This window comes from Dryobates pubescens, chromosome 11 (genome assembly GCF_014839835.1).
Source record: "Dryobates pubescens isolate bDryPub1 chromosome 11, bDryPub1.pri, whole genome shotgun sequence".
Taxonomy (NCBI): domain Eukaryota; kingdom Metazoa; phylum Chordata; class Aves; order Piciformes; family Picidae; genus Dryobates; species Dryobates pubescens.
In genome coordinates, this window is record NC_071622.1 from 25,896,611 (window position 1) to 25,911,030 (window position 14,420).

Sequence of the window (14,420 nt, forward strand, 5' to 3'; positions counted from 1 at the left end):
CAATACAAATTGACATTGCTTCAAAGCTAAATATCTTTTAACACAGTCAAGAGATTAAAATCAGCACACTGCAAGTTCCAAAAAATTAGAATATGAACCTCACAATACTGTATTTAACACTAACATCTTGTACCACTGCTGCATTTCTGAATCGGCCTCATCTATTTGGAATTCATCCCTGTATGAATACTGCAAACAGAGCTGGAAGTAAATGTGTAAGTAATTCCAAATGTCAACAATCAGGTTAATAGTTTTAACTAATCAGATTAACAATTTTATCATTTAGGGTTTTGCTTTGACAACATGCTCTGTCTTTCAGAACAGCTGGCATCTCAAGCTTCCTTCTTAGGCAAGGGAGGAAAAAAACCAAAACAACAAAAAACAATAGACACTCCAAAAATCAAGAAACATGTGGGACATGGCACTTGGGGACATGGTTTAATGGGTATGGTAGTGATGGGTTGATGGTTGGACTTGATCTGGGAGGTCTTTTCCAACCAAAACAATTCTATGAAAAACCAAAAAACCCAAACAAAAAACACCCTAAGCCCAAACTAACATGCACTCTCCTATGTGACAGGTGGCCCAGCTTATATTGGGAAACCCAGTACCACCACCACAGGTCAGGTCACTGCTGCTGGTAACCCATCATTTCAACTGGTCTACTTCTTGGTAAACACCATTGAACCCAACACATCAAACCAATATAAACTGAGCACATCCTCCCCTAACAGGTAAGCAAGCAACAGAGATCACACATTGTATTCTATAATGGATTTTGCCCCCTAAATATTTTTAGGGAGACTTTCAACCCCAGGAAAGAAGAGGTTACCTCAGAGGCTCCCTCAGCACTCGCCTAAGGAATCACTGCAGTTCTGAGTCAAGGCTGTGAAAGAAAGCTTAAAATGAGAAAGGCTAAGGAAGCGCAGCTCAAAAGCGTGGAGTACTGTGAAAATCATTTACTCTCATGGGATGTTTATATTCACCTACAACAAAGGAGTGGTCAAGAAGGATGGCCGTTCCCCAGTGAAAGAAGAGGCACACGGATGGACTGCAACACCCAAACAGCTACCAGAATATCCAGAAACAACTCTGTTATTCTAACGTATCACCAGCAGTACTTCAGTGGGTGTTTAATGACAACTATCATTAAATTGGAAGCTGCAATTCAACAACATTTGGCATGACGCAGCTTTCAGATCTTTATTGCACTTACTGATCTACTTCTCCCTTGAAATTTTTTGTTTGTTTGTTTGGGCTTTGTTTTTTGGTTTTGGGTTTTTTTGTTTTTTACCCCAAGCACTTCTAAGCTCTGGAAACTTTCAGCTTATTTTACATCCATTAGTTAATGCACTGGTTTAGTATATTCTGAGGCTTTGTCGGCAGATTTCATCTAACAACAACAGCTAAGTTTAGCAGTAATCAGGTTCTTAGACGGTTACAGCAGCACTGCCTTTGCTGCTCTGAGACATCACACAAGTAGCTGGCAGTGAGTAATGTGCCAGAAAGAGACTTCACAGAATCCACAGGGGGCAGCTGAAAACACAGAGGTTTGATGGTTCATAGTCTACCAAAAGCAAAGGTAATTTTAACCAGCAGCTCTGGGAAGCTTGCTGATACATTAGGGGTCTGATACAACTGTGAAAGATTGATGATAGTGAAAAGCAGGAACAAGTGCTATCATTTTACAGCATTTAGCCCTAGTGTAACACCTTTACTGCAATACAACCCAAAACCCCCAATGCCCAGCAAGCAAAAGGAATTGAAAGTACAGTTATGTTAGTCACTGAATCACAAAAACAACCTCAAGATCTAGGCATCATTACTACTTGTAAACTGTTTTTAACAGAACATGACTCAAAAGATTCATTATTCTGACATTCAGCAGCTCAGGGTAGTGCAATGATTCTTTAAAACAGTGAGCAATCTTGGTACTATACTGCTGGCAAGCCACTACCAGATGTGATTAAACATTATCTTCCCTTCTTGGATCATTATTCTTTTTCCTGTTAACAGCATCAAAGTACTACAAAGACATGTGACTCTCTTGACTCATGTGAAGACACAGAAGTGGGATTATAAAAGACAGATGTAACACATTAAGGTGCTTATGTTTTTAAGAACAAAATCTGTATTCAGTGTTCTGTTCACTGCATTTGCACATCTTGGGATAACCTGCAGGCCTGAACTGTGATCTCCTTGAAAATGGCCTGGGTCAAATAAACTGCTCCCTCCGAATCTGCTGCTGCTCCTCAGGAGCTCCCTCCCTTTGAATAGGCTGCAGAGTCAGAAAGCACAGTTTCTTTATGCAAGCTTTCTGCTATTGGGAGAGGCCATGGACATAATGGAAATGGTGGTTATTAGCAGTTGGAAAGCTGGATGTGAAGGATCAGAGGCAAAGAAATTATTATGCAGAAGTGAGATATGGAAAGTCCATCTTATTACCAGTAAAAACACAACTCACACTGCAACAGAGTTCAAGAACAGTGTGTTCACTTAAAAACAATGCATGGAAAGGTTCAATGAAATACAGTAACCAGTTCCAAGTACTATCAAGCATTTCAAGCTGGAAGAAAAATCTGCCTGGTAAACGTTAGTACTGCTTACACAAAACAATGGCCTGGGCAATTCAAAAGGTGTTTAAACAGACTGGTTTATTTTTTAAAGGTCATATAATTATTACTGACGCTCCATGCATTGGAACGCACAACCATCTGAGTTCAGGAAGGGGACTAAAATCACTTTATTAACTCTTCTGATTTTCAAAGAGCTCCAAAACAAGGCTTCAGTTTAAAAAAAGGCTAAATTTAAGTAATCAAAAGGTATGGTTTACAAATTACTTAATACCCATGAGACCATAGGAATTTTATGATACAGAGTTCTCCACAACACACAAGTGCTTAACAAGATGAATGGCTGATGCTGAAGCCAAGACAGTTAAGTTACAAATCAGCTGCAGTTACAGAGCAGAGAGGACAACCAACCATGGACATGACAAATTCTCCATAAGGTTTTTCTTTTTTAACTTATTTATTTTAACATAGGTGTAAGAGATTTCTAAGGCATAGGCTTATCTTCAACCACTAAAAATACTGCAAAGCCAAAGTAATTCTGCAACCTGGCCTACACTATGCAAACAGTCTAACTGCAGAAATCAGTCTACAAATATCTTGGGTTATTTTATAATACAGCAGTGTAACAGCACAGTAACTTATCTTCAGCTTTCAAAACACTGCAAGAGATCTCAGGGCTTTGTACATAAAATAAGAGCTGTTTCAATACAGCTCCTTTGATGACTGCGATGCATCAGCTGCAGTTTCCCTGCAATTCTTCCTGTGCACTGGGGGTGCAGGTCCTTAGAAGGATTTGGTTGAGAGCAAGAGGAGCTCATCCTATTCACAGAAAAATGGTGCTGCATACCACCACCTCAGCAATGGCTTTGACACCCTCTGCTGGGTTAAAGACCTGTATGTCAGAGGAAAGGAGAGTCTGTGCACACATTTTCACAAGGTATTTTATTTCCCACAACCAGCATGAGTTGATAATCAAATCTCTCCTAACACAGCTCTGTGCTGGGAACAGGAGTCCCAGGGAAATGACAGTAGTCAAACTACAGAAGGAATCCCAGAAATCAACATGTATAATGCTTTGGTTTCAAGAATTTTAAAGGATTGCAAACCTGCCTCTTTGCTCTGCAAGAAGGTATTCACATCATGGTGGCAGTATCTGTCCAGACAGCACGCTACACAGCCCTCTAGCAAAACCACACAACAGAAGTGGTTGGGTTTCTTGATTGGGTTTTTGTTGTTGTGTTGGGGTTTTTTGTGAGGTGCTTTGGGGTTTTTTTTGTAATTGAAATACTAAAATATAGACTATCTTTATAGTCACTGACTTGGCTAGTAAAGATAAAAACATACACATTTCCATGAGCTGGCCTCAGAACTGCCATTTCGAAGAGCATAAGGCTTGGCATTCAGCCATTAAAAGAAACAACAAAACTGACAACAACCAAAAAAAAAACCCTCCTAACACATACAGTTGCAGGGAAACATAAAGAAGCCTTTCTTTATTGGATCATCCTCTCAGATCTAACAAAGTCTTCTGAAATCAAGAAACTTTGTCAAGTTTATATCAAACCAACACCACCAAACGCCTTCTTTTCCTCTGTATTGTTTGGATCATTTTTCATTTTCATAAAGGTATACACATACCAGTGTAGAAAATTCTACTCTTTCGATAAAGCTGTACAGAAAGATTAAAGAACAATTACAAACCCTGTCCAGTGCAGTATTTCATTTGTTTCAAATGGACCATCAGAAAGTATTCCAATTAAATCAGCATTATTCATAATTAGCAGTTAGAAGCTGTAACTAATGAAAATTTTAGTACATTTCTTTATCTCTGAAAGCCTGAATCCAGTTTGCTACTGAAATTTTTATAAAGCATATAAACAAGTATAAACTGCTGCACATATTATGTTTTCAATTCACTAGGGTTTGTGCACCAAAGGTTTATGGAATCATAAAAAGATACAACTTTGAAAATTCAGGAAAACCAGCATCAGAAACAGCACAACAAATTAATTTCACAGAGCAATTTCTGCTAGTGACATGATCAATCAGACTACAGCAGAGACAGTGGCACCCTAAGTTAAGTGCTGAACTAAACCTTCTTCCTAAAATTAATTCTGACATTAGAAGGCAATTAAGAGGGAAATGGGAGAAGAGGAGATGGGGAAAAAGGAAATTAAAAAAATAACTCATAAACCAAGACACAGCACCCAACATTAGAAACAAAGCTTCCATTCTCCTAACCCCTGCCCTCTGGATGTCTCCTGTTATTTGTAAGAAATATGCTTTAAAAGGCTTGGGGATTTTACACTGTTAAACTTCAGCTCAGTCTTCAGTCCCTTTGCAACCATTCCCCTGCAACAAGCCAAAATAACACAAGGCTGAAGCAGTTTGTTCCTCTTTAACTTCTTGACTTCTGCCTCAGAACACAAGTCTAGCTCTCCCGCCCTCACAATTGACTTTTGCCTTCTTTGTGCACTTCTACCATCAGATTAGGATTTACAGCATCCTGCAATTCTAGTCCAGGGGCAGCTCCCTCTTCGCACCACTCGTTTACATCCTTCTTCCATTCACAGGCAATAACAGGACCCAGCTACAACAAAAAAGAACTCCACAGTGCTGCCAGAGACAGTCAGTGGACTATGATGGCAGCATGAACAGCACGCTTCATATAATAAACTATCCCCTGAACTAGTATCAGATCTTTAGGGATTTATCTAAACTGTGTGGAAGCACATTTCCAGTCTGGTCTCACCGTTTCTCTGTCTCTTTCTCTCTCTTTTTTATTAATGCAAGATTGCACATCTGTGTCTCAGTTTCATTTCAGTTCTATTAAGATCTCAGCAGTTACTGGTGATTTTGACTATACCAGTATCAGTGTGCACCAAATGCTATAAAAACAGGAAGACACAGGAGAGTTACATCAAAGGCTTTCTGGAAGACAGGGAAGTAGGACTGTGTCAAATACTTCCTTTCCAAATACAAGGATTTTAGCTATTAAGTATTGCCTACATCTCAAATGCAGTCCAAACATGCTGAATAGCAATCCTCTCTTCCACAGTGTGCTGACAACTGTGACTATCTGAATGAAGTGAAATTAAGAGGTGAGGATAAATATGGAATATTTTAATCCAAGAAGTCTGGTATTTCATAGTCTAAGTAGAAACATCATCATCTGAACAGACATTTTTGTGTGTATCCTCTCATGACCTTCAGATATGGATTACTTAAGTATTACTTAACAGTTCTTGGCTTTCTTAGGTATCTTCATTATCATCAACTTGTCAAATATCCAAATGTCTAATTACAGAATTGTCACTGTCATTTGTTAAAAAGTTCTCACTAAGCAGCATTTTATTTCACCTCTCTGTATTCAAGTATCAGTAAAGTGCTCTACCTGCCTCAATACTCTCTGCAAAGGACAGGAGACAATTCTGAAGGCGTCCATTTACAGGCCCTGCTCTTAAGGGGTCTACAAAGTTCATTTCACACCTTTGCAGGCTTGAATTCGGCAACCACTACACAAAGCCACTTCAGCAGGGGGGAAGATTTTTTTTTTTCCTTTACTTAAAAAAAAAAAAGCATATAACTGTCCTCTAGACAATAATTTTTCTGTTTCTCTTTAAAGCAGATGCTACTCTATTTACAAGGCTTTTCTCTTTTGAAGAGATCTTTGTTAATCCTGCCATGTGCCCATTACCTACAACTTAGAATACCTGCCAATTTTTTGCTTTTTCTTTAAAGGTTTATTAATCATCCCGGTCTCCACACACAACTCAAACATGCAAATTGTATGAAGATCGCTAGCAAAAAAAGACACTTATTTCTCTTACGTGCTATCAAAGCAGAAATTGCACATTTTGAAGGGCTTTTCTCCTATTCTTATAAAAATGATTCTGGTGTTTGCTTTTGTTGCTCTTTTGGGGATTTGTTTGTTTTGTTTTTAAAGACTGCGGTTTGTAAAGCCCAGTTCTGATCTCTCTCCTCAACTTATTTAGCTGACATTAAGAAGCTTCACTTTAAAACAGAGCAACTCCTCTGTTAGCCCTTTCAAAGCATATAACCAACACATCATCAAAAACACATACAGACGCACAGAACTACTAGATTCTTTCCAACAGTGATTGAAGTTCAACTGAATTTTAAAAATGCATTCCTATCACAGATTTTGTTTCTTCCTAGCATTTCTAGGAAATACACTACAGTCATGAAGACTTGTTTTGAGCCAGGAATATACATTAAACGATTAAAAGCAGAAAAAACAACCAATGGTTGTACTGCTGGAAACACCACAGTGCTACAGCTAGTCTGTATTTGTCCATGGTGCTGACCTATCATCATTACTACTTAGGAAAACTTTTAGCCAGACCTAACCCTTTCTTCCTCCTCATGAGTGACCACAACATTTCCCATGTGAAAAATAAAAATGTATCATTTAAAAAAAATAACAAATAATCTACCTCCTCAACACCTGTACCTCAGAAAGCTTACCTAAAGAATGTGCAGCTGTGGTTTTGGAGCTGAAAAACCGACCGAGTCCAAGGTCTCCAAGTTTTACTACCCCAGTAGCTGTAATGAACACATTAGCTGGCTTTATATCTGGAAAAAAAATAAATTAAATATTAAAAGTCAGTTGTGTTGTTCAGAAGGAGTGAGTCTGGGATTTAGAATGTCAAAATAACTATTTTAATAGTACAAATAACATTTAAGCAAAAAATTAAGAGCTGTGGAAAGTATGTAAAAAACCAAAACAAAATAAACAAAAAAAAAGGAAATAAGAACAAAAAGAATCCCAAAACAAAAAAAAAAAAACCACATCCACCCTGCCCTCAAAGAAACATATAGAGGAAGTTCCTTACTACTTTATGTAAGCTATATACAAGGACTTCCATCAGAACTAGACTATCTCTCACTATGTCAGAAGTAACAGACATACACACATAAAAATGTTTTCAAGAACTGTCGAACATTTTTCATCACTTCTGCTGATGAGACTACCCAGAGAGGTATGATGTTGTTTATTTGAAATAGATAACTGATTCTCTTTAATAGCAAGCATTGAGAAAAAAAAAAAAAAAAAGGCAGTAAGTTTTTCCTCAGGGAGAATGATTATTTGAACTCATCAATGGAATTGGGCTAATCAAGTAGAAACAAAGAAAAATAATGATGTATACCCCAGATAGTTATTTTTCACAAGTAATATCCAGTTTAACTTCTAATGTAATCCTTTAGAGACAACAGCAGAGATTTTTATTTTATGATTTTTAATGAGGTGGCTGTTACATTAAGTCTTCTGAATAAACCAACCTGGTATTTGTTTGGCAAGCGTGCTTAGCTCTTACCCAGCTCAATAGCAACCCAATATGGCTCTAAACTTAAAGAAATTCACTCAGCTTTGGTAAGAGGGGATTACAATTTGCAGAAGATACAGAGACACAGTAACAGGAATGCCTAATAACCCTCAAATATCAGCATTTTCAGGTTTCCAATAAAATTATTCCAAAACCTTTCAGGATTTGGAGAGGAAGGCAGAAGCAATTGCGTTACACTGCTATGTGAATATAGAATAAACCAGGCTGGAAGAGACCTTCAAGATCATCGCGTCCAACCTATCATCCAACACCACCTAATCAACTAAACCATGCAGCCAAGCACCCTATCAAGTCTCCTCCCAAACACCTCCAGTGATGCTGACTCCACCACATCCTCGGGCAGCCCATTCCAATGGGCAATCACTCTCTCTGTGTAAAACTTCCTCCTAACCTCAAGCCTAAAACTCCCCTGGCGCAGCCTGAGACTGTGTCCTCTTGTTCTGGTGCTGGTTGCCTGGGAGAGGAGACCAGCCCCTGCCTGTCTACAACCTCCCCTAAGGTAGTTGTAGACAGCAATAAAGTCACCCCTGAGCCTCCTCTTCTCCAGGCTAAGCAACCCCAGCTCCCTCAGTCTCTCCTCGTAGGGCTTGTGTTCCAAACCCCTCACCAACTTTGTTGCCCTTCTCTGGACACACTCCAGCAAGTCAACGTCCTTCCTAAACTGAGGGGCCCAGAACTGGACACAGTACTCGAGGTGCGGCCTAACCAGTGCAGTGTACAGGGGCACAATGACCTCCCTGCTCCTGCTGGCCACGCTGTTCCTGAGGCAGGCCAGGATGTCATTGGCCCTCCTGGCTGCCTGGGCACACTGCAGGCTCATGTTCAGCCTACAGGCTCATGTTCAGCCTACCAACCACCAGCACCCCCAGGTCCCCCTCCACCTGACTGCTCTCCAGCCACTCTGACCCCAGCCTGTAGCTCTGCATGGGGTTGCTGTGGCCAATATGCAGAACCCGGCACTTGTATGTTTTAAACCTCATGCCGTTGGACTCTGACCATCTGTCCAGCCTGTCAAGGTCCTTCTGCAAAGCCTCTCACCCTCCAGCAGATCAACACCTGCCCCCAGCTTGGTGTCATCCGCAAATTTACCAATGATCGACTCAATGCCCTCATCCAGATCGTCAATAAAGATGTTAAAGAGCACAGGGCCCAGCACTGATCCCTGGGGCACACCACTACTGACTGGCCGCCAGCTGGATGTGACCTAGTTTCCAGGAGTTCGGATCACCCTTTGGATAACAATCCAAAATGGGTAGCAGATCAACTTAAAAACAGCTTTAATTATCATTGGTTTTGCTGTGTAACAATGAAATGGTCAGATTTGTCATAGTTTACCAGAACATTTGATGGTAGTAGTTTTATTTCTATTTTAAGGAATTGAAATTCACTTTGGTTTTGATATAAAACACACTGACATAAACTTTAAAGAAAAATACTCATTAAAGAAAAAAACTCATACCCTATGGAAAGAATCTGTAGTTTTAATGGCCTTATCTTTTTATAATTTACACTGCATAACTGTGTAAGGGGGGGAAAAATATTAAAAAGAAAAAAAAAAATCACAGGGGAAAGCTTTTTGTAGGAACAGGGGCACCTAAGCTGATCTGCTGTAGGGTTCAACATCTCTAGCTGCAAATGACAAAGCTCAGCAGAGATCGAGGCACTTCTGCTTTCAGGCAGCTATTTGCATCCCATCAGAAAAAAAGCCAGCCCACCTAAGACATCTAATTCCACCTGAATCCAGAGAGACAGCCCATGCACAACTTGCAAGCCATAGTCAGAGGGATTTCCAAGGCAAAAAAACCCTGTACATCTGAGCAGCAGCTATACTGCGATCTGTTTTCTTTGACTCAAGAGGTACAAGGTAAAATAAGAACATACGGAGGAGACAGTATTACAGAGGTTTAAAATGGGTAAAAAAATTCGGTACCTGACAGGAATAGCTGGCAACTACATGGGCTGTTGGGACACACTATTTGACATACAGATTGGCAGTAGTGCAAAGGAGCAGAAAAGGGGAGAAAACATCCCTGGCTGCACACAATCCAGTAGATGAGGGAGTGGGAGGAGGACCTAGATGTTACCAGAAGGCATGGCAAGAGGCAAACACTTTTGTAAGAAAAAAAAAGGTACAAGAGATGAAAAGAGTGAGTGCAAGAATGCAGGTAACAACACTTGAGAAGAGAGAATGGGTAAATATAGAAGAGTAAGAACCACAGACAGTAAGAGCCAGCAAAATTAACTGAGCAAGGAAAGAGGCAGCAAGGGCAAGGTCTCCACCTGCATTCCACTAGCATTTACTCTAAAAACTTGGGATCATGAACCACTGCTGCGAACCAGTGCCTAACACATCAAATGTACAGCCCCCAAACTTCTATCACTCTTTTACACTTCTAAAATGTTACAGAAACATACTTTGTCAGCCATCAAAATGGATTCCATTATGATATTTGGTGTCACTGGCAAGGGACCAGCTGAATTCTCACACAGTACAATGTTTAGTGCAGACAAACCATCTTTGATCCTGTATTACCTCTATGCATAACACGACGAGAATGCATGTGTTCCAAGGCACTGCAAAGCTGAACAAAGTACTTCCAAACTGTTCTTTCAGGAATCAACCTCTTCTGTTTCTTAAAATGCTTAAAGGAAAAAAAAAAGGATGGACACTGAATATTAATATTCAAAACTCACACAAAAACTACTACAGAAAAATAAAAGCTAGAAAATCCTTTATTTACAAACCAAATACCAGAGGTTCACAGCCTAATGAGAAAGGCTTAACAGGATTTCCTGATACAGAAAGCTCTTCTCTTAAATATTAACACACATAACAGTATATGTGTTTAAGTCAGTCAATACAGAGCCACAAATTACATTAGTGAAATAAAACTACTATCAAAAAAAAAAAAAGGATTTACATGGTATTTAGCAATTCTCAGTGCAGGACTGATGAACAGTCTATCATAGAGTAAGTGGCCACGGAACAAATAAAGGTCAGCTGTAAGGTATGTGCCACAGAATTTCCCAAATAAAATTTAATCCTTACACCAACACTGATTTCCATATCCGCCTCTTCCATAGCAGAACACAGAAACAGTAGTGATACACAATCACAGAGACCATGTAAGAGTCGATCTGATTAGTCTTAGAAGCTTGTGCAATACATAAAAGAGGGACTAAAGGAACTATGGTTTCTGAAAGTTTCGTTGTAATCAAAATCCTGCTCAAATATTTTCCATCCTGTATAAACCACTATTACCAATCACTAGTAACAGTTCAATGGCCTGTTAAAGCTCATGTGAAACCTAATTACGGTCTGCTACAGGAATCTCTTTCAAATATCAAATGCAGTGACCAGAGTAACACGGTCCTCAAAAAATACACACTGAAAGCCTGGAATTCATCCAATGCTAAAATGTGCAAGTTGGACCATTACAAATTTTGCAGCTAAAGACAACGGAAGAGTTGTTGCTCGTTTAATCTCTCTTTCTAGAGAATTTGTGTTTTGACAGATTTTAAAGTTAACCACACAGAAAAATACATCAACTGCATTAATACTGGCAAAATTTTAGCATGAAAGTGAAGCACTTGGAGGTATTTTAATAGCGTGTGTACACACACTCATGCACATCAGATAACAAACATTACTCTAGAAAAATAGAAGTATTTTTGCATGCTAGGGCAAAATGTGCCACTGAGAAGCTGACAGCTGCATCTACACTTTGCAGAGACACACAGGAGTATGAGGAAGATATTTATAAACCAGCCATAGCAAAATGCAGCCATACAAAGGATCGTAGCATTTCACCAAAGAGTTTTTAGTTACAGGGATTATTTCAAAATGCATTTTCATTTAAATGAGGCAAAGCATATAAATTACTTCTTTAAATATAATTTTCTCTCAGTCTTGGACTGAATCCAAACAAACCCTGTGTATCTGTTCTCCCCATAGCGGGATTTGCATATCAGAGGATTGTTTGATGTCAATAGGAAGATGGAGACCAGGTTGCTTTTCATTTAAAAACAAATACACAATACATGTAAGTATGTGCACATGAAAGCCTAGTTCCTTGATTTAAAATGCATTCTCAAACTATCCTAACTAGGTACTTTATTTAAACACTCTGAATTATTTTCTTCAACTCAAACCTAAGCACAAACAGGGATGAAACACCATTCACAAAATGTCTGCACCAGGAAGCTTTTTCATTACAGATTTCCATTCCAATGTGAAGTACAGCAGTGTACTTTCCCAGTATTTATGTTCAAGCATTCTTTTAACATTTTATTAATTTGCTATCTATAACACTAGCTGGTTGTACACCACGAAATCAGCTTCACTTCATACAGTGCCATAGCCATGGATTTTAAGATGTGGTCTCTTTCCATCGAAGGCATTAATAATTTTGCATTACAGTGATTTCTCTTCCTGAAAGCATCAATAACATTATTAACCCTGTAGAATTCATCCACCTAAAAAGGATACAAAGAGAGGTCATAGATTTACCAACAGTGTAAACTAAATAAACTAAATAAAATAGGTACTATTTTTGCCTGTATTGCTTTAGAAATTAATCCAACTAGCTTTAAAAAGAAAACTCGCTGGCCATTATTTTGTGTAGTAATTAATTTCACTACAGCCTTCCATCTAAATAGATATTCTCAATGATCATGTGAGCCATTGTCCACCAAGAGTCAAAACAGGGACGAAAAGCCTGCACTACCACCAAAAAAAGACTGATTTTGCAAAACTAGCCAGTGAAACAAGTAGCATGTTTCTAGGAGAAAGTCCAGCAGGCAGTGCTAATTGTGAGAAAAGTCAATGAGAAAAAAGAATCTCATTCCTGTTTAGAACCTTACCTTCTAAAAAGAAATCTAGGTTGATGGAAAACATGGTCAAACCTACTTTATGCTAAACAGCACAACTAAATTCATGCAGCATATATTAACTGTATTCAAAGCAGGATCCTTTTCTCTCTCCTCCTTTTTAAAATAGTCTGTAACACAAGATGTAGTTCAAATGGTTGTGGGGTTTGCCCCCTCCCTATACGGAATCCAAAATGCAGAAGACATGATACCAAAACAGTAATTTTTAACCTTAATTGTACCAGAGTGTAGAAGCATCACAGTTAATACTGAAACTAATTCACTGCCTACTGCTGTAATTTCTCAAGCATTTTAAGGTCCACATAATCAAGTTAACTTAATACAGTTATCTCCCGTTGTATACAAGTTGTTATTAACTGTCCAAATTTGAGCTCAAAGGAACACAGCCTGATGTACAGCTTTCTAAAGTACTCTCGTCTTCAACATTTTACTATTCTGCTTATTCTACCTATCTGAGGCTAAAATGACAGTCCTGATTTCCCCCCGACTGATAACCATCTAGGGTGTGACACTAAAAATAAAATAAAAATCAAAAAAATCAAAACCAGCACATAATCCTGTCTGAGGTGAAAGATCAGTCTCAGCACAGCTGAAACTGAGCAAAAAGGGAACTGCTTGTACGTGTGCATTAAAAAGTTGGGCAGTGTTGCCTGCTAGTGTTTTATCAGGTAAACAGAGAATACCAGATATGCTCAGGCAGCAGACTGTCTCCCAGTAAGAATTACTTGTTTCAAAAGCCGTCTCCCACAAAATTCCCATCTCTGCCTTTGAGAATGGACTTTCAGAAAAAAAAAGAAGAAAAATATTTTGAAGAGTTTTTCTCCTTGTCAGTACAACTGCAATTCAGACATTGAAAGCAAGTCAACATTATTGTGGTCATAAATTTGCTATTCAAATGGTATAAGGAGCTTTAAGGTAGGCAGCTAATAGCCCCAGTTTGCCTTCTCAGACCTTTTCTACAGAATGACTGAGCAGTTTCCTTATGGGAAAATAGAACCTTCCTGGTTTCATCTCATGAACTGCTAGGGAAAAAAAAATAAAATAAATTTAAAATATTCTTCAAAGGTTTCCATCCCAGTAAAGTTAAATATAGCTGCCCTGCACCTAAACCTATGTCATTTTCCTGGAGGCAAAAAGAAAAACAAAACAAAACCCAAAACAAAACAAACAAGAAAGCCAAATACCAACACCACAACCGCACCAATAAGAAGTAAAAGATAGATGGGGAAAAAAATTCCAAGTCAATATAAAAGTATGGGATTATTTTATACTGAGTTTCTAAAGATGATGCTTTAAAGGTCAAATTCCAAAAGCAACAGTGACAGCAATTAGAAAGTGATCTTATCTAAGCTTAACAAGCACAGTTCAGAGAATACTCTTAGAGGAAACATGGAGGACTTTGGCTTTTATAAGAACACTAAGGATTTCCTGCAGATGAGTACAGAACTATAGATTACTCCAATGCAATTGGAGATTTGAGATGTGACAGCCTACATCTTAGTAACCACGCCTGGAAAAATGTGTTCAGTTCTCAAGTTAGTGGCTCAGAGAATTTTGAAGTGTGACAGCCTGGTTTAGACCTCACTGA

General features: G+C 38.8%; 1 protein-coding gene across 1 annotated transcript in view; it reads right to left on the reverse strand.

Annotated features, from left to right (window-relative positions):
* NEK7 (NIMA related kinase 7) overlaps positions 1-14,420 on the reverse strand; it is a 67,399-nt gene that overhangs the window by 13,036 nt on the left and 39,943 nt on the right. The window contains exons 6-7 of the mRNA XM_054165020.1: positions 10,476-10,584; positions 7,062-7,169 (exon numbers count right to left, since the gene is read on the reverse strand). Of these exons, the coding sequence (XP_054020995.1) occupies positions 7,062-7,169; positions 10,476-10,584 (217 nt within the window). The remainder of the gene's footprint in view (positions 1-7,061; positions 7,170-10,475; positions 10,585-14,420) is intronic.